Source organism: Lissotriton vulgaris, chromosome 8 (assembly GCF_964263255.1).
Source record: "Lissotriton vulgaris chromosome 8, aLisVul1.2, whole genome shotgun sequence".
Lineage (NCBI taxonomy): Eukaryota > Metazoa > Chordata > Amphibia > Caudata > Salamandridae > Lissotriton > Lissotriton vulgaris.
In genome coordinates, this window is record NC_141696.1 from 822,669,304 (window position 1) to 822,695,855 (window position 26,552).

Consider the following 26,552-nt stretch of genomic DNA (forward strand, 5'->3'; position numbering starts at 1 on the left):
TGTTCACAGGAACGTTGAACTCTTGGTTCTGTTGTGAGTATATTACATTGGTCTATATTTCACTTTCGAGGTGTGGTGGTGGAGTTTTATGTGTTCTACCAGTGCATGGTTAGGTCATTATTTTTCTCTGATGAAACGTAAATTGATTCATTGTTGCTTTGTTCATCCCCATGTTTTTCTAATTTGAATCTGATATCAAATGTTGAAATTTCAAAGTTTCTGATATGAAATGTTCATATTCACAGGCCCCTGAGGAAGAGTCCATAAAGGACTCGAAATGCATCGGGCTACATCAACTATATACAGTCAAGAAAGATTATGTTGATGCAGTGAAATGTTATTATTTTTCAATATATGTTGAGATTTACTTAAAATGAACTGATGATTAAAAATCATATTCCTGAATAAGAATGGTGAAATGTTATATGTGAATATTTAAGTTTCTTGAAATTAGGATTACAATTTATAATGATGATGTATCTGGTGTGATCAATCCACCAGTAGCAACAGTGTGCAGGGGTTGAGTGGTTCATTCACTCAAGTTAGGTTGATAATATTGTAGGCACGGTGTGTGGACAAACGTGCCACCTCTGCAGCACGCATGTGTTAAAAGAAGGAGTACAAAAACAATATTTTCCTTATAAAAAAGAGGAGTGCTATCCACTTTATCATTTACAAAGTTGGAGCTATGCCAGAATCCAAACCTTGATAGAACATAAGCCCTAGCATAATCAAACAAGTCACTTACATTCAGTAAAGCATTTTCTGGTAGAAACTCTATCTAGTTGCAGATTCATTACCTTAGAATTATACCAGGCATAAGATTAGTTCCAGAACCTTTCCGAGCAGAACCTCTGTGCACCAGTAGGTGGCCTCGTTCTTATACATGTCATCCATGCTGGAAGTGACGCGCAGTGCCAATACAGGCACCAACCCAGTGCTCCTACATCAGTTACTTTTCGTAAACTCTCAGCGTCAGTAGTGCAGAGCTACAATGGTTGCTGATATACCAGTGTGCAGACACTAAGAACCTCATATGGGTTACCCTATATGGAGAGATCCATTCACAGAATGGGAAGGTCGGTAAGGAATCTGCAGCTAGACAGAGTACAAGATAAGGCATTGCTGAAGGCAAGTAACCGTCCCGACGCTGTTGGTAGCGGTCGCTCCCCACGCTCCTTGCTCGGTTTGGTATCGTTGTGCTGCGCTCATTACCTAGACCTGCTGCTTTTCAAATCTGCTGGCCCCTGCCCTCATAACGCTGTAGCCCGATTAGCACTGCAAAGATTAGAACTGAATTTCAGCGCTCTTGCCAACTTTAGCACTGTACTTTAATTTCACGCTGTTGCAACGCTATTTGTGTGATATTGCTATACTTGATCAGGAAATTGTTCATTGTTGCGCTTTAACACACATTGCCTCAATATTTCATTTGTCTTTGTGCCTGTCTGTACTTTCGTTTTCGCTGCCATTTTGTTGTTGTTGTGCCTTGAAGCCCGTCCTCTACAGCCCGCCCCGCCTCCCAGCTGATCCTCCCTCGCCCCTACCTCCTCCACCATCCTCATATGACAGATGCTATTGCGCGCAGCGGACGCGCCCTATGCGCGCCGAAGGTGCGCCAAAGGTAAGCCCGTCTACGCCCGTCCGCGCCTGGACCGCGCCCAGCGCCAGACCCCCTGGCCCCCGCAAAAGCCATTCCACCCGCATAACATATGCCGCCGCTACTCTCCTTGCCCTCAACCCCGGCCGCAAACCACAATGCTGCGTAGCTACCCCAGGATACACCCAAGGTCCTTTCTCCTGCCACTCATGCAAGTTCGCCTGCATCAGGACCCATGCCAAATCCATCCCCCCCAAGCACAGCTCCGACTCTAACCACCTGAAATGCATCCTGCTGAACACCCGCTAGGTCCACAAACACGCCACTGAACTCTGGGACCTACTCGACACTGCATCACCGGACGTCGCCTTCCTTACAGAAACCTGGATGAACGCCTCATCAGCACCCGACATCGCCATAGCTATCCCGGACGCCTTCAGGATCATCCGAAAGGACCGCATCAACCAAACAGGAGGAGGCATCGCTATCGTTCATAAGAACACCATCCGAATCACGACCAGCTCTGACGATAACCTCGCTACCGCCGAACACCTTCACTTCCAGATCCACACCGACCCCAGAACCACACTTAGAGGCTCCCTCATCTACAGACCACCAGGATCCCGCACTCAATTCAACGAAGACATCACCGACTTAATCAGCCCACATGCCCTCTCCTCCGAGAATTACATTCTACTGGGAGACCTCAACTTCCACCTGGAAATCAAAAATGACAATACCACCACCCTTCTGGACAACCTTGCCAATCTCGGACTCAATCAACTTGTTGACACCCCCACCCACTTAGCCGGACACACGCTCTATCCTATTTTCACCTCCAGCAAACACATCTCCTTCGATCGCACCACAGCTCTCCATTGGACGGACCACAGCTGCGTCCATTTCAACTTCAAAAAGACCACGACCCACATCCCGCCACAACCTATCCCTCGAAGAAACTGGAACAAAATCACCACCGACCAACTCCTCACATTGCTTAACCAAAAGCCCCCCGCCATACCATTGGGCCCAAACCAAGCTGCCACTAATCTCACACAATGGATCACCCGCAGCGCTGACGAATTAAAACCCTTTAAACACCATCAGATCAAACCAGGAAACAAAAAGGTCCCTTGGTTCAACGATGACCTTAAGAAATCCAAGAAGTTATACCGTACCCTCAAGAAAACTTGGAGAAAAAACCCAACCACTGACAACCTGATCGCCTTCAAGGACTCGATCCGCAAACACCACCAATTGATACGTTCCACCAAGAAATCAGCATTCAAGGATCGACTCGACAACAATGCCCACAACAGCAAGGAACTATTCAACATCGTCAAAGAATTTACCAACCCCACCGCCGGCAACAACAACATCACTCCTTCCCAGGACCTCTGCCACTCCCTATCATCTTTCTTCCACAACAAAATAGCCGACATTCATAACAGCTTTGTAAACCTGTCCGAAGAACAACCCACCCCACCCAACTGCCAACCAAAACAACGCTCTCACAACCTTTGCGCCTGGAACCCAATCACGACTGAAGACACCATCCGCCTGATGAACTCCATCCACTCGGGATCGCCAACTGACCCTTGTCCCCACCACATTTTCAACAAAGCAGACTCCATCATCGCACCCCATCTCTGTGATATCATCAACTGCTCCTTCAACTCCGCCACCTTCCCGGAAAGCTGGAAACATGCCGAACTCAGGGCCCTTCTGAAGAAACCCACAGCGGGCCCCTCTGAACTTAAGAACTACCGCCTCATCTCACTCCTCCCCTTCCCGGCCAAAGTCATTGAGAAAGCCGTCAACAGTCAGCTCGCCGCCTTCCTTGAATCCAACAAATCCCTCGACCCCTCACAGTCCGGCTTCCGAGCCAAACACAGCACCTAGACCACCCTCATCGCAGCTACAGACGACATCCGAACGCTACTGGACAACGGAGAAACAGTTGCCCTCATCCTACTTGACCTTACCGCCTCCTTCGACACAGTCTGTCATAGCACACTCATACAACGCCTTAACAACATCGGAATACAAGGAAAAGCTTTGGATTGGATCATCTCATTCCTCGCTGGAAGAACTCAAAGAGTCTGCCTACCCCCCTTCAAATCAGAGGCCACCAAAGTCATCTGTGGTGTACCACAAGGATCTTCACTCAGCCCCACCCTCTTCAACGTATACATGAGTCCTCTCGCATCCATCGCGCGCCAACACAACCTCAACATCATCTCCTACGCTGACAACACCCAGCTGATCCTTTCCCTCACCAAAGACCCAAACACCGCCAAAACCAGTCTACACGAAGGAATGAAAGAAGTTGCCGAATGGATGAAAAACAGCCGCTTAAAACTCAACTCTGACAAAACGGAAGTCTTAATCTTAGGATCATCCCCCTCTGCCTGGGACGACTCGTGGTGGCCACCTGCCCTAGGTACAGCACCCATACCTACTGATCATGCACGTAACCTGGGCTTCATCCTAGACTCCTCCCTCTCAATGACCAGACAAGTCAACGCCGTATCATCTTCATGCTTCAACATCCTCTGCATGCTCAAAAAAATCTTCCGCTGGATCCCGACCGAAACAAGAAAGACAGTCACCCACGCACTGGTCACCAGCCGACTGGACTATGGAAATACCCTGTACGCCGGGACCACAGCCAAACTACAGAAAAAACTCCAACGCATCCAAAACGCCTCAGCCAGACTCATACTGGACATTCCCCGTCATGCTCACATTTCCGTCCACCTGAAGGATCTCCACTGGCTCCCTGTCAACAAGAGAATAACGTTCCGCCTCCTCACCCACGCACACAAGGCCATCTACGACCCGAATGCCTCAACACAAGACTGTCCTTCTACACACCCACCCGCCAACTACGATCATCCAATCAAGCCCTCGCCGCAATTCCGCGCATCCACAGATCCACCATGGGAGGAAGATCCTTCTACTTAGCGGCCAAAACCTGGAATTCTCTCCCCACTCACCTCCGACTTACACAGAACCACCTCTCCTTCAGAAAGCAACTCAAAACCTGGCTATTCGATAAGTAACGCACCCACCCTCCCTCAAGCGCCTTGAGACCCTCTGGGTGAGTAGTGCGCTATACAAATTCCTGAACTTGAACTTGTTCATCTGATGGAGTCTTTTGGCCGCAGATTCCTTACCTAAAAATAGATACCCAAGCGATATCTCTCTGGAGGTGGGTCTGCAAACAAATGTAGACCAGGAAATGCCAGTCACGACGAACCGGACTGTCCAGGCATTAGTGTTTGATAAACATGTGCAGAGATGCCCATCTTGAATCCTGAGTATGTCCAGGAAAGGGACTGTGCAGGCTAATGCAGTGGTCGCTGCCTTGGCTCTGGTGTAATGAACATGGAAGCCTTCACAACTTCTTGGCCAATGCATAGCGGATTTTAATGCAGAGCACTCTCCACTGTGAGATGGTCCTTTTACATATATAAAAAAATATGCACTACAAATCAAGATCATTGTGCATGCTATCTGAATATTTTAAAGGTGAAAAAATATATTGAGGATGGCTGTAGATAAGGAAAATCCCAGAGCGACAAATAAAAAATAAAAAGACTTCAATTCATAACAATGTCAGAAAAGCAATCTATTCTAATCCACAATTGATGGTATCATAAATAGTCAAAATCAAGGTCTAATCAGCTGGGCACATTGTTTTTAAACTGGGATGTTTACCTATGACAAACAACGTACGATTCAAAAATGTACTTGGTAGGTTTCCTTACCCTTGTTTGTAAAGATGTAAAATAACCCACAGTCCTTCACCAGCTTTCGTCACCTCTTGAATGTAGTCCTGGCCAGAAATCTCCATAACGTCTCCAAATTTGTTCTTCACCTGTAATGCCTGAAATTGTGCCATCCTCTGTTGTCTGTTGAGAAGTAATTCACAAATACACCGAGTTAAAATAAATAATGTGCACAAGCCAGGAATTACATATAGGTGACATATGGGTGAGCAGCCAATGACATAATCATTCAAGATTATGATATTTTACATATATTTGGAATTGTATCGGTCAGTGAGGGTTCAGATCAAAGTAACATTTTCTGGGAGCTACAAAGGTTGACTCAATGTTACATGCTCCCTTACTGATGGTCAGAGCAATGCACTCCCTAAAAATTCAGTGATTTGAAGCTTGTACAAAATAAAGATGGCTTTTCCTGAAATAATCAGCTGAGTAACATTAAAATAATTCAGTCGCAACATCACTACAGTTTGAAATGGAATAAATGGTAATGTGTGCAAACAAATATAAAGAGAAAAGGTCACAAATGGTTAGAACATGAATCAATTTCATTGAGACAGAAACAAATAAAATAATTCAGATGCCTTGCCTTAGCCACAGATGTAGCACATCAGTCGATATAGCGACAAGGAAAGCAATTAGAGAAAGAAGTTACGCATGACAAACTCTAAATATTTGTTGCATTTTTCGAGTAAAGTGAACTACCGCTACATCCTCTTGGCACTCTGAACTAGCCAGTAATAGTGCTGCTTATGAAAAAGCAAATGGTAAAGTCTTCAAATTGCTGCAGGATTGAATTCTGAATCTACCAATGCATATTTGAAGTACTGTTCCCGAGAGAGGCCACTTGGACTGGTTGTCCCCAACCTCCCTTTCTGGCTTGTAATAGCGAGTCAAAAGCAATCACTGGTGTGCACATTTTTTGTTGGAATTTATATTTGCAACTTATCATTTAAGAAGGCCATGCCTTTTCCACAAAAGGGTTTATTAACGAAACAGAAGACCCTGAATGTCGCTCTCAGATAAACAGGGAGCCAATTTAGTTTTCTAATAACCGGAGCTATTTGGTCATCCTAGGGCCTCAGTGGCGGCACTGTTTACTATGCAGTTTATTAAATGTATGTTTGGGAAGGCCAAGATCCAATAGTTGCCATAGTCTCGTTGTGAGTGCCTAGGATTAAAACAGCTTCAATGCTGTAAGAAGTGCAATGCATGCAAATTACCTTTTTAGCATTAGGAAGTGTAACCAATCCTGCTTTAATAACATCATTGGGGGGTTCACAGAGGGCTCTCAGTCAAGGTGCAAACCTCTATTTTTTTACATCTTTGAAGAGGAGACCCTGGGTCTAGCACACTTGAAAAGAAGTTTCACAGGTCCAAGTTGGCATTCTCACCCTATTTGACACATTTATTTGTAGGAGATTCTAATTCATCTATTGCTTTATAGCAATTGTGCAGTTAGGCAATGTGTGCTTGTTGTAGCAGCTGTGAGACGGACTATACAATAATCTGCATGTTATCCTCATGGTTATAACAGGCCATGCCAAAAGTAAAATAGTGGTGGGCAGACACACATGATACAAAAGATTAATGTGCCAAGACCTGAGGGTCCCTTCATCTGTGTGACAAGGTGGACATATTGGAGGGAGGAGAATACTGTCTGGTGGAAAGTAATTACGTGCTACAAAATTGTGGAACTAACACTTTTTCCACACGTTTAGCCAGACAGCTGTTAACTGAAATGCAACAATAACTCTCAAATCTACCGATTTACAATGTTTTTTCAACAACGAGTTTCACTGCAATGTTTCTTAGGAAGTAAGGAATGCAGTATTCCTGAAGGGAGTAATTGATACAAAGTGAGACTAAATTCAATAGAAGATTGTTTAAATATGTTTTTATGGGGCAGTGGATCCTTAGGCGAGACAGGTGTTCTACTAAGATGAACCTTGGCAGAGGTAAGTGATGTAAACTGCTGAAATATAGTTAAGCTTGGAATAGCCTTTAAAATCCTAGAAGACTCAGAGTGAGATTTAGCTGTCTTCCATTTCAACAAGAAATGTACTGAATGGAACATAAAGCTGTGATGCTAGGGTGTTGCATGACTCATTAATGTATAATTCTAATGGAAAGGACAGAGGGCATTGCTGACCGGCGGAGATCCATTGCCGCGAGGGAAACGGCCGACGTAATTATCGAGGACCAGAGCGCTGCGGGGAGAGCAGGCTTGAGCGCCAGTACCGTAAGGGCAGGGACCACAATCCCCAGGTACCCCGGCTGTTGTGGCGCGTCAGTGACGCCAGCACTGCGCCAGGAGGCGCGTGAAAAGCCCAGAGCGGCGAGCAGAGTAGCGGGGGCATTGCTGACCGGCGGAGATCCATTGCCGTGAGGGAAACGGCTGACGTAATTATCGAGGACCAGAGCGCTGCGGGGAGAGCAGGCTTGAGCGCCAGTACCGCGAGGGCAGGGACCACAATCCCCAGGTGCCCCGGCGGTTGTGGCGCGTCAGTGACGCCAGCGCTGCGCCAGGAGGCGTGTGAAAAGCCCAGAGCGGCGAGCAGAATAGCGGGGGCATTGCTGACCGGCGGAGATCCATTGCCGTGAGGGAAACGGCCGAAGTAATTATCGAGGACCAGAGCGCTGCAGGGAGAGCAGGCTTGAGCGCTAGTACCGCGAGGGCAGGGACCACAATCCCCAGGTGCCCCGGCGGTTGTGGCGCGTCAGTGACCCCGGCGCTGCGCCAGGAGGCGCGTGAAAAGCCCAGAGTGGCGAGCAGAGTAGCAGGGGCATTGCTGACCGGCGGAGATCCATTGCCGCGAGGGAAACGGCCGACGTAATTATCGAGGACCAGAGCGCTGCGGGGAGAGCAGGCTTGAGCGCCAGTACCGCGAGGGCAGGGACCACAATCCCCAGGTGCCCCGGCGGTTGTGGCGCGTCAGTGACGCAACGCTGCGCCAGGAGGCGCGAGAAAAGCCCAGAACGCCTCGCGCCCCGCGACCGGGGCTAAGCCCGGGCAAAGGGCGGGCCGTCTGTGGCCGTCAGGGGCAGGAAGAGGCAGGGCAGGGCAGAGACCCTGTGCAAATTAGCCGACAACCATCATCTTCCCGGTAAAGTGACTGGAGGGGCTGAGGGACTAATAGTAACTGCTGTGCCATAAACATTGGGTGTTGAGCTCATTGGCTTAGTTTGTGAATAGGTTAGCTCACATTAAAGTATATTTGTACTCATGTCGGGGTCAAAGAAGGGCAAGGCTACTGTGGGGGCGGGACCCATTGACAACTTTCTAGTAAAAATTGTAAATAAGATCAATAATGATAGAAGGGCTTCCTTGGGTAGAGGTAATCTATCAGACCAAGATCAATCCATAGAGGGTCCTTCTTCATTGGAGGTTCCTCCAGAGACCGAAATTGTCCCCGATATCGGGCCCGAGGTAGTCAACGCAGTAGAGGCACTGATTCACCGGGCTCCAGATATAGAAGTCCTTGACAAGTCTATCCCGGATTCGGAGGAGGAGGTGGGATCTGCCAATATAAACACTAGACCCGTTAGAACCTGCAGGAAGCAGCAAAGTAAGAGGGGGAAGGCACACTCATAAAAGAAGGGTAGTTACTCTCTTGCCAGACAACCACACCTCCCCTGAGTCAACTGCGTCCCTGGAGGGTAAGAACGAGGCAAATATAATCCTGAGCCCAGAGCAGTTTAGCTTGTTAATTCGTACCTTAGAAGCCAAATTTGAATCAAAACTTGCGGAATCTCTCCAACCTCTAGTGTGCAAACTGGATATTGTTACCGCAGAGGTAAAAAGACTAGGAGGATTGTTAGCGAAACAGTTAGCCCACATAGATAAGGTTACTCCCCCAACCCCCTCAACAAGACTAGATCCCCCAGAGATCGGTGGGAAGGAGGCAGCCAAGGTGGATAAACAAACTCATGCCTCACAACAGTCTATCAGAGTTGACCCAGATTCCCACGGTCCTTCGGTTCCACCCCCTCTTCCATCAGTTATGTCAGTAGCACACCCAAATCCAGGGCCTGTTACCAATCCGACTGCCGCCCCAAGCAGAAGCAATTGTATTAATTTACCCCTGGATTGTGCCCCCTATGTAATTCTACTGACAAATGTCCCGCCTCAAAACTCGCTTTCGGTTGAGTCACCCGAGGAGTCACATGATTCCCTCAAAAATAAAGTTGTATCCTGGTTGAGCTCAAATTGTGGTTTTCCTGCAAAATATGCAGTAGAAATTATCACAACAAGGAGGGCAAATTGGATTGGTCCCACACGCAAAACCTGTAGCGGGGATTGCGTGATAGTAAATTTTAAATATCCTCAACACGTGGCCACAGTCTTGTTAAGGGCAGCCTCGATGACTAATGATGACAACAGCATCTGTGTGCGCCCTTTGGGATATTTTTATAATCACCTTACAGGAGCCCCCATCCCTAGCCGAGGATTGAGTCCCTTTACACCGTTTGGGCCCATAACCTCCTTAAAAAAGCACTTAATGCTCGTCCGAGGGATAAAGCCTTAGTGGTGCAGCTCAGAAAGGACTATTGCAGGGCAATCCAAGTACGTAAAAATGAATTAAAGAGTGAAGCCTGGGCTGAGCTCATGGACAAAGCTACCCTAAAAAACAGTGCCACGTTTTGGTCAATTATTAATACCCCATTGTTCTCTCGTGACCAAAACGCGGTGTTGGAACTTAACATCCCTGAGGAAGACTGGCTTAGCCATTTTGAAAAAATCTACGGTAGTAAAATGGAGCAGGAATCTTTTGAAGTCCCTGTGTCCGAACTCCCCTTGGCGCCTGTTAGATTTGATACAGCAGAAGTCATTAAAGCGATCGAGGGTACTGCGGGTCGAAAGGCCCCGGGCCCTGATGGGGTTCCCTCTGATATGTTTAAGGCAAATTCTTTGTATTGGGCTGATATTTTAACGAAAGTCTTTAATGCCTCAGCCATTGTGGGATTTCCTAAATCCTGGTCCAGAGCTACTATAATCCCAGTGTTTAAAAAAGGTCAGAGGGGAGACCCAAGATGTTATAGGCCTATATCATTGTTGGACTCCTCTATTAAAATCCTAGGGAAGGTTGTCCTGGCTAGAACAACATCTTGGGCCAAAGGGAATAATATTCTGACAGATTTACAATACGGCTTTAGAGCGGGGAGGAGCACGGAGGACCAATGCCTCAATCTTCACCTCATAATATCCAAGTACACGAGGGCAAAAAGGGGATCGATATTCCTAGGCTTCATGGACCTATCCACAGCCTTTGATCTAGGTAATAGATCAAGGCTGTGGACTATGCTTTTGAAGATGGGCCTTGACATGGGGGCCAAAGCTGTATCTTGGCCCCCATGTTACTCACGTTATACGTGAATTCATTGGAGGCTAACCTAACAGCTGTCACTCAAGATATTCCGTGCATGGGGGGTACGCCAATTCCGGTGCTCCTCTATGCTGACGACGCAGTGCTGATAGCCAGGACCCCGATTGCCCTGCAAAAGTTGCTTGATTCTTTTGGAACCTTTATGTCCAGTCTAGATTTGGTGATTAATAGTGGCAAATCCCATATAATGTCAGTAGGCTGCTCTAAAAGTAAAGATAACCTCGCTGCCACAAAAAAAGGATTTATCTCCAGCGTAAAGGTTTTCACTTACTTGGGTGTAGTATTTGATCAGAGGGGTACTTGGACACCACAGCTAACATCCAAAGCGAATGCCGTGAGAAGTTCTGCCACCGCAGTTTTGGGGTTTGCTAAACGACTAGGGGGGAAACCCACAGAGGCGATCTTGGCTATTTACAAAGCCAAGACAGTCTCTATTGCAAGATATGGGGCTGCAATTTGGGGGTTTGTAAAACCTGACCGCATCCAAACGGAGGAAAACAAATTCCTGCGGTCATTGCTGGGCCTACCTCAGTCAACAGCAACTTACTCCCTATACCTTGAGTTAGGTCTGGGATACATCACAGACATGATAAAACTAGCTCCGATCCTGTTGTGGATTAAGCTCTGGCTAAATCAGAACCTTAGTCTTAATCATAAGATCATAAAAGATTGTCTTAAACTAGATCACATGAGGGATATTCAGTGGTTGTCCTATGTAGAGTCCTTGGCTGTGAAGCTAGGACGCCCTGAGCTTTTTGCTAGACCAGAATCCCTGTGTATAGCAGATCTAGTATGGGTGAAGACTAACTTCACTAGGCTCTGTGTTGCCGACGTGAAGCGGATGAGCTAGGAAAACCCTCTGTGAGGGCACATGTAATGGTAACTACATCCCTTGACTTGGCTCCTTATTTGTCAGTGTTGACAAACTTTTTCCATAGATGGTTACTGACAAAATTCCGTTTCAATCAAATCCATATGGTTCTTTGGGATGAGAAAGGTTGGTGTAGGATTGAGGATTCGACTCCATGTAAATGTGATGACCAGTCCGCCCAGGACACTGCGCACTTTCTGCTTTTTTGCCCCTTGTATTCTGAACCCCGGAAGCGATTTGTAAAACCTATATTGAAAGAGATGAGATTTACACAGTATGAGCCCGCATTGCTATTTCTGCAAATGATGGAAGCCTCGTAATTATGTACTGTATCGCCAGTTTTCTGGCTGCATCTGTAAGAATTGGGAGATCAAGATTGGACTTTTAACGCTGAGAGCTAACTATTTTTGTATCATGTATTTAAATAATGGATTGTTGGGCTCGAATGGAAATGAAATTGTGTAACTATTTTTTTATAATGGGTTTTAATTGTCATTAGAACTGAAATTGTATTAATTGACTTTTAACCATGTTTTAAATAGTTTTTTTAATGTTTAGTATACTTTTATGATTTTAATTAATCGAATAAAGTGGTTTTGACTTGACTTGACTCAGAGTGAGATTTAGCTGTCTTCCATTTCAACAAGAAATGTACTGAATGGAACATAAAGCTGTGATGCTAGGGTGTTGCATGACTCGTTAATGTATAATTCTAATGGAAAGGACAGAGGGCTTCATCTGAAATTCTAAATGGGCCTTTCTATGAATTATCCACTTCATTTGCTCTTGTGGTAAAAAAAGTTTTTGATTACTCAATCACATCTATATATTTTTAGGTGTACTGTAGACAACAGTCATTGTCCTCAATGGCACATTTTGAATTCTAATTTCTCTAAAATGTCTTTTACATACTTTCTTACAGCAGCTTATTCTTGTGCAAACCAATTAGCAATTTTAGAAACTGGAAGTTCAATGTATTTTTAGTGAGATGGTGCTTTGCAAAAGAGGAAGGCATGAAGGATAGATTGTGCAATGGAAGTAAGCAAGGAAAGCTAGAGGGAAGGCAGACTTTTTGCCCATTCAACATTACTTTTTAATTTCAGCACCCATTTTCCATAAGCAGCGCTGCCCAGACACCTTTTTTTTACAAACATGAAGGGGAAGTTTATTGACAGCTCTGCCTAGTGAGCAGTGATCACAAAGCACACGAGCTACCACCCGTTCTTTAACTTGGGCCCCAGATTCCTTTCCTATGTTCTCTTGTATAACGACTTGTTTGTCACAGTTCAAGTCGTGGGTGAAGTCCCAGACCACCTTCCCAATCTGCAGGGGTACAGGGCAGGAGAGCCCATTGTCCCCACTGTTGTTCATACTGGCCATGGAGCCTTTGGCTGCATGGGCCAGGGTAAATGTTCAAGTGCGAGGCTTTGAATGAACTGTACGAAATAGAAATAAAAGGCAGTTGTTCCGATCAGAGGGGTGAATGACCGCAGGAAGGCAAGGTTGGTACATTCATATTTGTTGCGTAAAGGGGTGGATATATGTTTGCTGCAGGAAACACATTTGGCAGCCGCAAATACTAATATGCTTAAGCATAATGGATGGGGAGTGGTAATTGAAGCTCCATACTCAAATTATGCTAGGGGTGTAGCTATACTAATCCGGAGAGGATTGCAGTGGAAAACGCACTCTTCGGTTGTAGACACGGAAGGAAGATATATATTGTTTTTGGGTACATTATGTAACGCCCCGGTGTTGATTGTGAATGCTTATGGTCCAGATACAGACAGCCCTTCCTTTTTTCAGAATGTGTGGCATAAAGTTCAAACAAGTGGTCAGGCGGAGGTGTTGTGGGGTGGAGACTTTAACGTAGTCCTATCTCCATCGGTTGACAGGCAGGGAGCGACTCGTGATCATCACCCCAAAGTGGCGGAGTTATTGGGAGATATCATGACGGAAGGCGGTTTGATAGATTCATGGAGGGCCCTACATCCAGAGACACGGGTGGGCACGTGTGTGACAACACATAGAAATGTGTGGTCGAGGATTGATTATTGGCTATTGTCCAAAGATCACTCCCAGGTGGTAGACGCTGATCATTTCCCGCGGTCGTTCTCTGATCATGCGCCGGTGCGGATACAGCTATTAAACCCCACTGCAATATGTGCAGCCCTTCAGTTGGAGGTTTCCCTCACGGGCATTACTTGATCAGGTATTTAGAGAAGAACTTCGGGAGAAACTAGTGGAGTACTTTGAGTTAAATGAAGGATCAGTGGACTCGCCGGGTACACTATGGGATGCCTTTAAAGTAGTGACAAGGGGCAGCTCTATGGCTCTCAAAACGGGTGTGCTTAGGACAATAAGGGACACTCTAGAAAGACTTGAGAGGGAACTTGCAAGGTTGGAGAGTGCGTATGTTGAGCTTCCCTCTTCTTCCACGCAGGCCAAGTTCTGAGCAAAGCTCACATTGTTTCAGGAGGAAGCGGAGAGAGAGACTGCCTATCTCAATAAATACGCGCAGACTAGATGGTATGAGGAGGGGGAATTGAGCGGGGAAAACACTGGCGTCATTATTGTGTGCACCTAGAGGGGCGGAGTACATTACTGGATTACAAGGGAAGGACGGAGAGTTAGCCAGGTCACCACAGGCCATACTGCACACAATGACTGACTTTTACAGGTCACTCTACACATCTCACGCGACCCTGGGGGAGGCGGCTATTACTGACTATTTAGACAATATCGCCCTGGCATGGTTTAATAATGGTGCGAGGCAGTATATGGACCTTCCAATCACAGTGGAGGATGTCAGGGGTGTCATAGCAGGCATGCCAGCTGATAAGGCCCCTGGATCGGACAGATTAACATCAGCTATTTATAAGGAGTACGTTGATATAGTTGCACCTCGACTGCACCGGGTATATTTAGAGGCTATGGAGATGGGAATATTGCCACCCACACTTAGGGAGGCCATGATTATAACCCTCCTGAAGCCCGATAAGTATCTGACTAGTCCCAAATCTTACCGCCCCCTGTCGTTAGTTAACTTAGATGCCAAAATTTATGTGAAGCTCTTGGCAGACAGACTGAAGCCCATGTTACCACAAATAGCGCTGTCGGATCAATCTGGTTTTGTTCCGGGGAGGTCCACATCTCACAATCTAAGAGTGCTATTCGGCGTATTGCACTATTTAGACCCACGAGTGCAGGCTACCGCTGCGTTATACTCTCGAGTGGAAGTTTTTATTTGCTTTATTCACTCGTATGGGATTTAGCCCCTTATTTACACAACAAATTCGGCTTTTGTATACTGCTCCTAGGGCAAGGGTGAGGGTAAATGGTCAGATATCGGGACCAATTAGCATTACGAGAGGCACGAGGCAGGGCTGCCCTCTATCGCCGCTTTGGTTTGCCATTGGCACTGAACCTCTAGAGGCCCGTCTGAGGCAACACCACACACATCGCAGCATTGGCTTTACCTCGAGAGGTCTGATCGTCCCTATGTACGCGGAAGACATGACCATTTATATGATCAAACCTGACGAAAACTTTGACCCGATTATGAGAGAGTTTATACGATACAGTGGCCTCACAGGCATACAGATCAACTGGGCAAAATCAGTGATGTTGCCACTAACTGATGATACCAAAAGATGCGTTACTGAATTTCCTATAGAATGGGCGGAGTACGAGGTTAAATATCTGGGTATTTGGTTTAGTAGGTCCATACAAGAAATATGGCTAGCAAATTATGGTAAAGTGATGGACTGGCTGGAAGTCAAAATACAGAGATGGAAAACACACCCGCTTTCGTTGACGGGCCACACAGCGATCACAAAAATGGTAATTTTGCCTAACCTATTGTATTTATTTGTGAACATCCCTTTGCCACTAACCGGTCAATTTTTAAAACGTCTGTGGACTGTAATCTTGGAATTGGTCTGGGCTGGTAGACAAGGAGGATTAGCGGCTCCTGACTTTGAGCTATACGCCTATAGCGCACAGGCTCAATATTTACATTATTGGCACCATCCAATCCCATTCCAGCCGTATGTGGACCTTGAAATGGATGTAGCTGCACCCACCCTGCTCAATGTCACTGTTTATCACCCATATAAATGATCCGCATCGGATATAAACACAGTTGAAGCTACGAGATGGGCATGGTCGAAATTAGCTAAAAGAGCTGGACTCGTGGAGCTGGTTGCACCGTCGATGCCGCTAGGAGGGAATCCACTGTTGGGACCACTAACAGACAGAGCGGTGACAGTAAGAGCACACAAACGGGGGCTAAAGACTGCTGGTAACCTTTACCCAGACAACAAATTCTTGACAGTGCAAAAGATGTGTGAGCCAGATGACCCTTCGGCCTATGACCTGTTATTGTATTATCAATTAAGAGCGGCATGTAAGGCTCGATATCCAGACTTTCCATTGGCACCGTCCACGCTGCTGGCACTGGAGGATCTACTATCCAAAGAGGTAAATTGATCACGCGTATTTATAGCATTACGCAGAACACTTCACCGGTAATAACGTGTTTGTCCAAATCTGAGTGAGGGGTGTGGGCGGTGAGCGGGTTGTGGCTGTGTATGGGGCGGTGGTAGGCTTTGAGGAAGTTCTGGACAAGTTGTGGTATAAGTAAGAGATGTGTGAAGCAGGATGTGGGGCTCGCAGGTTGTATTTTTGTCATATTGGGCAGCTCATCATGATTCTTAGTAACATGGGTTAGGGGCGAGGTAGGCTAGTTCGGGGGGTTGGGGTTGTAGTTACTGTTTCAGAATTGCATGGGATCAATCTTATTTTATGTATGTATGTATGTGTTTCGCACAAATCATTGATATAACTATTGCAACTTTTCTAAACCGACGCCGGACCGAGTGTGTTATCGGCAATGTGGCTGTGTAATAACAAACTAAATAAGCATGGATGTAAGTTGCTGCCCGCCTCCAGGTTGTAGGCTCAAAGCTGTGTTCATTGTGCAATCATCAATAAAGGTTTTTGTACTTAAAATAAAAAAGAAGAAAAAAAAGGCAGTTGTTCCTGGGACTCACATTGACGAAAAGAGACATAGATAGCTAGAATGTGGAAGGTGGACACACCTCAATCCGTCGGGCCTGGAAAATGGGGATGGACTATAGTATGGTTCTCGAGGTAGTGGGGTTTCAGGCAAGGGGATGCACCCAGACATTTGGCAGAGATGGGCAGACTACAGGGGTATAGTTCTGGTTTCAGTTCTCTCTATCGACTCCCTGCTTGATGCTGAATTACAGAACTATGGTGCCATGGCACAAGAGACTGAGGTGTGTGTCTAATGTTGAATCTGATCAAGGGCTCTACTAGTACCATGTAGTACGTTGGTAGGATGTTTGGGACAGACTGTGCAAGTTTCTGTGTTGCATTTGGTCACAGGGGTTTTATTACAATCTCCTGTATAGGTTTGTGGGCCATTCCGGCCTTGATTTATTGCTAAAATCTAAATTTGTCATGAAAAATAATTCCATCATACTACTAAGGAAACGGAGATTGATTAAGAAAAAGTTGCTCCAACCTGTAAAGTTCTATGGCTCGCTCATCTTCCTCGCCAAACTCATCTTCATTCTCATCCAGCTCCTCCAACGTCATGTCCTCATAGGTTTTCACTACAATGTATTAAAACACAGCAAATTATCACTTAGCAAACAGTCCTTCAAAAAAGTATTAACTTTCTATTTATTTTAAAAAAAGGAGACAACTGGCTGCACTATTATTTAAAAGCGTTGGCTTTCTATTTGACTGAATTGAAGACAAAAACGAGCACTGGCACAGCCAATAGGTCTCCCCTATGCAGGAGCTACTGGCTTTCCCAATGTGTTTTAGCCATGTTGTACACCAGCCTGGCTGCTGATCACCATGGCTAAAAGTTGGTAGCGTGGAGGAGAGTGGCGTAAAGTGGAATGGTGAAGGGTGGAGGAGAGTGTCGTAGACTGTAGTGGATTAGTGCGTCTTGCATTGGAGTGGTATAGAGTGGAGTGGCGTACAGTGGAGTGGCACAGAGTGGAGTAGAGTAGACTGGTGTAGAGTGTTTCAGAGTTTAGTGGTGTCGATTGCAGTAACGTAAAGGGCAGCGGCAGAGATTTCAGAGGCGTGCAATGCATTGTCGTAGAACACAATGGCGTAGATTAGAATGTTGCATAGCAGAGTGCAGTGGTGAAGAGGACAGTGGCATAGGGTGGTGAAGAGTAGAGCGGTGGAGAGTGCGGCATGGTAAAGTATCCTGCTGTGGAGTGCAGTGGTATAGAATACATTCCTGCAGAGTAGAGTGTGGTAGAGTGGCATAGAGTATGTGGTGTAGAGTGGAGGACAGTGCAGTGACGCTGAGTAGTGTGTAGCGGTGTAGAGTGTAGTAGCATACAGTGTAGAGGAGTGGTGTAGAGTGGAGTGGTATACAGCGCATTGGCGTAGAGTGTTGCAGAGTATAGTGGTGTAGAGTGCAGCAGTATAGAATTCAGTGGCGTACAATGAAGAACCGTAGAATGCAGTGGCGTAGATTAGAGTGGTGTACAGTAAAGTGCAGTGGCATAGAATGCGGTGATGCAGAGTGGAGTAGTGCAGAACAGAGGCATGGAGTGGTGCAGAGTGAAGTGGTGCAGATTGCTGTGGCATAGAGTGCAGTAATACAGAGTAGGATGGCGTAGAGTGCACTGGCATAGAGCAGTGCAAAGTGCATTGGCGTAGAGTGTGTTGGGCTAGAGTGGAGTGGTGTAGAGTGGAGTTGTGCAAAGCAGAGTGGAGTAGCCTAGACCAGATTGGTGTAGAGTGCAGTGATGAAAAGTAGAGGGACGCAGACTGCATTGGCTTCGAGTGGTGCAGAGTAGAGGAGCAGAGTGGGAAGAGGCATAGAGTGAAGTGCTGTAGAGTGGAGTGTTGCAGAGGGGAGTGGAGTGCAGTTGCGCAGATAGCTGTGGAGTGGTAATGTTGAGAGGTGCAGAATAGAGTGCAGTGGCGTGGTGTAGAGTTTAGTGGAGTAGTGTAGAGTGGGGTATGCATGTGTGGCAGCAAACTGCCATTACAGACCATACATGTTTTACTGAAATGAACGGTACATTTGCAAAGATATACAGTATTACTAATAAAACTTTACAGTGCACATATGATAGCGTGTAAAAATGGCATCACCTAGTGTATCAATTTATTCTGAAATACTTGCACAGTCCATATCAATGTTCATTTAAATGTTGTTGTGTGCTGGAAACACACTTTCCTACCCTCAATATCCAGCAAGATTGTCACATAAGTCCTCTCACTTTGAAGTTAGAGAAAGAAAGTAAACATCAAGCTCCCTTGGATGACAGAGCCTGCCATTTGACCTCTGTCTTGAATAAACAGCAAGTGAGACAAGATAAGAAAAAGATTAACAGGCCTGTTTACAGAAAGGAGCACTGTGGAAAAATACAAAGAGAGGTTGTTGCTCCTTGAAAGGGACAAACTAGCCTTGGACAGCCTAAAACAAATAATGCCAGCAAAGAGAAAGCCAGGAAATGAGTTACAAACCAAAAGACAATAGTAAGCAACAGGCGGAATGCATTCCCAGGGAAGCTTTCTGAATATCCCTAAGATGTCTTTAACAAACCAGACAGCTGTGCAGTCTGGTAGGCTTCGACCTAAAATACACTTAACAAATAATTTACAAATCCCATCTCACTTGAGTTGGGTTCTTCTCCATTGATCAAGCAAACATTTGACTTAGTTAACTTTCAGAAAAAAATAAAAATAAAAATAAATTTTAATTATACTAATGGCAGTCGTTGCAAATGATTAAGCATGTTATGGCAGCAGGCAAAAAAAACTAATTTTTGCAATCGCATAAGCACATTTGCAAATGTAAGCCATTAAACACTGAAGTTGCGGCTCAAGTCTACAATCTGACTTCCATGTGTGCTCACCTACTGACTGCTGCTGCAGTATCTGCTCTTCCTCTTCTTCTGCTTCCTCATTGAGCTTCTCCTTTGGAGGGAGGATCCCTTTTCTGCGGAGGATATCATTCCACTCGGTATCTGCATTGGGGTCCTAGAAACAGAAAAATGTTTTCAGACTAGCTATCAGAACAATCGTCGTAGAAATATTTTGCCAGTTGAAGACTTGACTAAGTACTTAAACACAAGTGTCAAGTGTTACAATTACTCCATTCGCTGTTTAGGAGACATAGAAAGCTCAACTCCATTTTTGATAAGATGGTGTTGAATAACTTAGACCCTACTTAACAAGTAGCTATTGGAGAGAACTGCCATTTAGCTCAAGCTGTAGTGCTATTGAAGGATCTATTGTCAACAGTTCCATCTCAACCTGGCACACATTGCACTACAACGGTCGACCTGAAAGCTGGGAAACCGGGTTAGCGTCTCGGCAATGACTCTCAACACCCAGTGATTCTGGGCAAATCACTTAATCTCCCTGTGCCTAACAAAATAAATGTGTCCATCTGTAACACAACTGGTGCTCACATTAAGCACTTCAATACCTTTGGGTCGAGTTCGAGCTAGATAAAACTAAAAACAAAAAAAACTGTAAACTAGTGTTTATCAGATCAAGGGACGGATAGAATGGCCTGGGTGCGGCTACCAATCCCCACACCTCAGGCTACAAGTGGAACCAGATACCCCCGACAGGACAACTACAGTTCAAGAATGTTATCTTTCCTGCAAAACTGGAGGGCTTCAAGGAACTACTGAAAATGGTTGTGCCAATGTGTGGTATGGCTTAAGACTTCTAAAAACAACACCACTTCTACTTAAGTACTAAAATGAAATTCAGCTGGTGGAGCGGATGCTTACGAAAGGAAGCAAAATTATGTCTGTGAAACCTTAATTGGCAAAAGATTTATCTTGCTACCCAGACACTTAAAAATGATTTTGAAGCTAGAGGATCTTCTCAGATTGAAAAAAACAGACAAAAAGTCCTAGAGCGAATAGCATTGCAATTATAGGACTAATGTTTAGTTACCAGTCCTTTCTTTTTAGTTATGTAATTTTAAGATTGGCTGCAAAAAAGCAACACAGTTGCAATTAATAAATAATCGGCTATATTTAGGCGGCAGCACAGCAGGTGCACAGAAAACCCTTAATGGTACTCACTTGGCCCAAAAGTAAAGAAGCATGACCCAAGTGGTGAAAATATGAATCGAAAACTTAATGAAATAGAGAATGGTGACATATACTGAATCCAGCTCATAGTACGATGTAAGCATAACAGGGAGTTCATCTAATGTATACACTTCTGTTAACGCTCGATTCAAGAATTGGATGAGGAAAGGTTGAACTGTTTTGCCACTTTGAGCTTTCTGGCACTAAAGTTGTTTGTGTAATAAATGTTGCTCTGCATGATCTCAGAAACTGACTGGGTATGTAATATGTAATGCACATCTGAATTAAGCGAAGGCCCTGCTTGACTGAAGATTGAACAGTCACGTTTTAACTTTAATCTTTGTGATAGAGTATCCAGTGAAGCTCTGTGACAGCCAGAGTGCTATACAACTGTTATGCCAGAAATAGGTCGGCTGCTTTGTTTTGTAATCTTATTAGTCTTTTGGGGTCGTTTGAGTTCTCCAGCAGCGATTCAGTAGTCCAATCGAGTTTGGGCAGCATTCACAGTCCTAGTAAATTCACTGTGGTGTTTTATCTGAAGGAGAGGTAGGATAATTTTTTTATTTTTTATTTCAGTAATTTTTTATTGAAAATTATATTTACATGGTGCGTAACATATACATGGGGGGTAATTCATCCATTTCCTTTTATGGTACAAAGGGTATACAGACTGTTAGCTGTTCTCCAATTACGAGGATGTCAGTATTCAGATCACAGGGATGAAGGTAACCCACTTTCATCCAGAAGTATTTATATTTCAGCTCATACTTGAATTGGATTAAGAATTGAATGTCATCTGTGTACATTTGGAAAAATATGCAATACTGGTAGGTAATATCAGAAGCCTCTTGCATATGATACAGAATCAGGATAAATGAGGGATACCGCAGGAGATTATTTTTGTTGGTGACACTGAGAAGCACATCCTAATCTGTTGACTTCAATTAGATAGCAATGAATGGCACCGTTGCACGGCTGTTCCAATGACTCCTGACCATTTTGACAAATGTTGCTAGAGAGTTTTGTTGTCCACTAGGTTACAGACAGCAGACAAATCAAATAATGGTTTCCTGCGTGTCACTGTCAAGAAAGGAAAGCAGAGCTACCCTAATATTGCAGGGTGAATTTCTGTTCCCCACCTTGTTCTTTATTAGACATTATCTGACAGATATTACCTGACTGAACATATTCTTTGTGTCAACAACTGAGAGCTCCTTCCATGATTTTTATGAATGAGAGATATGAAATTAGTTTAGAATGTGCCAGCTCCATATTGGTTGTCTTGGCTTAATGTAGCTATGCAGACTTTAAGTGCAGATACAGAGCAACCTTCAAATATAAATTGGAAGCTTTAGTTTTCCAAGTTCTTTGTCCAGTGCACATATAGGTGAAGGCAGAGAGGGTGGAACAAACTGTGGTTTTATTGGAGAGAACGGAGATACTTCTGCATTCTCCAATATATTCACCTGAATGTTCAGAATATTATCCTTGAACAAAGACATTTTTGCAGTGTTGCTCAGAAACAAACAAGGTAATGTTTTGGTTCTGCGGTTTTACTGAAGACATGGTTAATCGGTAATGCATCATGCTTTTTGTTGTCCTGTGGTCTGCCTTGTGGGAAGCCATTGGGAGAATTTTACAGTTATCAGACTAAAGTACTCGTGGTTTTCCTTCTATGTTACTGCAGGTTTCAACAAGGTCTCGTTATTTTTTTTATGACTTAACAGCTTGAGTTAAACCACTTGTTAGATGCCTTGACACCTACCTACAGGTTTCTGGGAAATACCACAGAACACTGATTTCTGTAGGACAACATGGCACCCCATCATAGGAGGCAAGAGTGTACTGAGGGATATCTGGGACCTGCTGGGGACATTTTCTTCTGGATTAGTACTTTTGATCGTGGTGAGTTTGTAATAGACACCGACAGTTAATGTGAACAGAGTGATGCAACTAAATGGTGGGTTTAACAACAGTCTCTGACTTGACCAGCCCATAAGTAAACGCAAAATCCTGTGGGAGCCCTGTTATTTGGGTTGGGGGGACAGTCAATTTAGGTTGTCAGAGATTTCTGGTCCATGCTTTTTACTTGAGATGTCTTCCCAGACACTAAAGTCACCCAGTAACTGACTTTTTGGGTGAATGACGAGAGCCAGATCTGACAATTTCTTCCAAAAAGGAAAGTTTATAGCAGTGTTTAACGCACATTAACGAAATGGTGGAGTAGGAGCATGTAAAAAATCATGTTGTATTAAACTCATAGTGAGTAGCTAGCTTTTTAAATCTTTGGGGAAATGGATAATAAATTACTGCCTCTCCACTGCTTTTGTTTCTATAAGAAGTTTTAAATTGTCCAAGTGTAGGACATTGAGCAACGTTGGATAATCAGACAAAAAACAGGTCTCTTTCACTTGTCAGATGAATCTTTTCAGCACCCATACCATGTAGTGGCTCTTCCACGAGTGTTTGGCTGCAGAATGTGCATTGATTGTCAAATTTTAGTGTCACACATTGTTGAACTTGGACCCATTTGCGGGTTCAGCCTTAAACTTTTTGTCTGTCTCCTAGCCTTTTCCCTGTGTCGTGTTGATGGTTTTAGGCCTCTAGGCACTTTATCACTGTGGTCCAGTGTAAAGTGCGTGCGCTCTCTGTGTTACATTTGTAAGGTTGGCCTGCCCTCGCATAGGAATGCATGGGGATCCCTGGTCAGTGTGTGTCAGTGGTAATTCCTGGTATGAGAGGAGCAGTGTGGTCAAGTCTGGTATGTATGAACTTGTGAGAATAAATGCTGCGCAATGGTGTGCGCAGGTTTATGGTGACTGGTGGAGAAATGCCACTTTTAGAAGTTGGCATTTCTGTGTGCTATGTGTCTGCCTGCCTGATGTGAATTGCATGTCTGGATTGTGAGTGACACGAGCTGGATGGTGTGGGTGGCTCCAGGAGACAGGGTTCTGCCCAGTGGTGAATAGAGAGATCTGCATCTAGATGGGAGGGAGGAGTTGCACCTGAGACCTGAATAGGGCTGTGCCTTCTCTCCACAATGCTGGCTCCGCCCCCTGTGGTGTGGTTGATCACTGAGCCCCCACCTAACAATAGGGAAGAGGAGCCTGGTAAACAGAGTGCTCCAAAACCAGTTGCATCTGGTTTCCCAAGCCCTGTGATGCGACACAAAGGAAAATGACCTATATATGTAGGGGCTGTGACCCCATGAAAATGTTGTGCTTGGTGCTACTTGAGACCGGCAGGCTGCCAGTTTGCCAGGAGGGACCACCGCTGGGGATTGACCTGCTGCCCTGCTCGGCAGCTGGGAGATATGCTGTCTGCCTTGGAGCCCAACTGCGCTGGCCTGCCTGTGCACTCCTTAGGGGGAGTGCTGAGGGCTCCCCGCTAATGGTTGCAGGAGGGAGCCCCTTGGACTCTTGCCCAGACTTCCAGATGGGGATTTAGCAGCAAGCGCGTGGTGAGCACTTTTCCCTGAGCCCAGGGGGAGGGCTCCTGCTGATGAGCAGTTCGTGTGCGCACTACCTGCATTGCCCCTGCCAGCCAGTGCGGAGGAGCAGCGTGTGGCCATGCTCTGCACAGAAGTGGCAGAGACTGGGCACTTCGCATTGGCCTTATTTTCCCTGGGTGTTGTGAAGCGCATGAGGAGCATTGATCAGGGCGATGTCTGCCAGCCCCGGCTCAAGGAGGTGTCTAGCGCGTGGAGAAGTGCTTCCGATCTTTCAGTTGCAGAGAGCCGCACCCGAGGCTCTCAGCAGGACTGCCGGTTGCCGGGAAAACAGGAAGCCTAATGGAGGCAGTGTCGAGTAAAGAGGAGGCGCAGTGACCTCGTCAGCAAGGGCGGGACATCGCGCCCTCCCGGAAGGAAGCAGTACCCTCATCTCCCAGCCCATACAGAGAAGGAGGAAGTCAGGCATTGAAGGCCTGGTTCAGGGCGGGGCCTAAGAGCCGAAAGTTAGGCCGGAGGGAAGCCAGCAGCCGGTGAGGAAAACCGGCAGGCACAGTGTGTGATGCGAGGCGGGGCTCCCATATCAGTGAGGGAAGCCCTGGGTGCCACACAGAGAGGAGAGAGGTAGCGTGACGCTGCTGCCCGGACAATGTGGACACGAGAAGAGGAAGCTGTGGCCGGTGAAGTAAAAAGAAGCCCCTGGTGAGTGGGGTCTTCATGAGGGCGCTGTGTTGGTGCTCGCAAGGCCAGAGCACTCGGGTAGGTGGGTCCTGAGCGGCCCCGCAGGACAGTGGGCCGCTCCACGTTGGCAGTAGAGATCCCTGGACACTGGCTTCAGCGGACGGCTGCTGACTACTTCACTCAGCCCCAAGGAGTGGTGTGTGGGGCTGAGCCTCTCTTCTTTTTCTTCTTTGGTTGTGTTCTCCCGGGCTGCAGTGGTGAGAAGCCAGTGTCTTTTTGCTACACAGCGGAGCCACAGTTACGGGCCACTGCAACGGTTCTTCTTTTGGGCACAATTACTTCTTTCCTTTAGAGTCCCAGAGAGGGCTCAGGAGGCCCGCTGGTGCCCGGGCTCATTTTCATAGCTTCCCAGCAATTAGTGGGCAGCTGCCATGTTTAGGCTGTGCATCTGCACACTTTGCTTTGCTGTTTTTGCAGTCAGCCCTGACATTGGTGGACATAGGGAATTTGAGCCCCTGAAAGAGGCCAGTTGACCTGGGGCCAGTTCTAGTGGGTTGTGACCCCGATTGGTGCACATTGTGTTTATGCTAATGTGATGCCTCAGGTCATTAATATACCAGTAGTTACTGGTTGTATTTTGCATGTACTTACCTGATCCAATGGTTCTGCCCGTTGCCCGATTAGCCCGGTCCTGTATATAATCCCTTGTGAATATTGCCTAGTGCCAGTTGGCAGAATGTATATTATGTGATTATGTTTCTAATGTATTTATGACAATACTAAGGCTATTTTTTATATAACCGTGTGTGGAGTTCCTTTTGTGGTGTGCCTAGGGTGTTGCTGTGTGTGTGTGTGTGTATTGCGCACACACTTTACACATTGACTCCAGGATAAGCCTGGCTGCTCGTACCAAGCAGGGGTCATCTTCGGAGTGTAACTCCCTTGCCCTGACTAGAGTGGTGGTTTTTGCCTGGCTTTGGCGCAAGCCTTGCCCACCCGAAATCCCATTTCGAACACATATGGTTGGTTGGAGTCTTTTATTTCAATTACATGGAATGATAGGTCGGCACTGCGTTTGCCTATCCTATCCATAAAGAAAACATCTACAATTAGAATTTTGCGGTGTGTGTGTAAAACGGCCTTTGTGAACCTCCTCAAAGCACCCTTGGAAAACATATTATTAGAGGAGTATAATATTTAAAATGAACTAAGCCCCGACTACATTGTGAAACATTTTCTTTAGCCATGTCAAAAACGCAGGTAAAGGTGACTTGAGAATGGTTATTCAAGTCCAGATAAATGATAAAAAAGCCATTTTTTTAGGGTTCACGTCATACAAAAAGGGATTTGGTATTATGGTAGGAAAGCAGCTGTTGGAGAGCATACCCGAATGCCCCGGATGAGCGTAGGGTGTAGATGTGACCCTTATATTAAGAACAATAACGTGATGGAGTGAGGTTTGGAATGGAGGGACAGGACAGAATGTTTCTCTTCGATCTGGAGCATGTTTAGGGAAGTTTACTTTGGTCGTTAACACAAGCGAAATTGGCAAAGCATTTTAAATGTAATGATTTTAAAGCAGCATTTCAAAATTAAGTATTAACCTGTTAAAGTCTTAACTAAAGGCTTGAAACCATGCTCATTTAAAC

At 45.7% G+C, this 26,552-nt stretch overlaps 1 protein-coding gene across 1 annotated transcript in view; it reads right to left on the reverse strand.

Moving 5' to 3' along the window:
* Positions 1-26,552, reverse strand: part of PDCL3 (phosducin like 3) — a 91,327-nt gene that overhangs the window by 55,193 nt on the left and 9,582 nt on the right. Inside the window, exons 2-4 of the mRNA XM_086934720.1 lie at positions 19,578-19,701; positions 17,204-17,294; positions 5,374-5,517 (exon numbers count right to left, since the gene is read on the reverse strand). Coding sequence (XP_086790846.1) covers positions 5,374-5,517; positions 17,204-17,294; positions 19,578-19,701 — 359 coding nt within the window. The remainder of the gene's footprint in view (positions 1-5,373; positions 5,518-17,203; positions 17,295-19,577; positions 19,702-26,552) is intronic.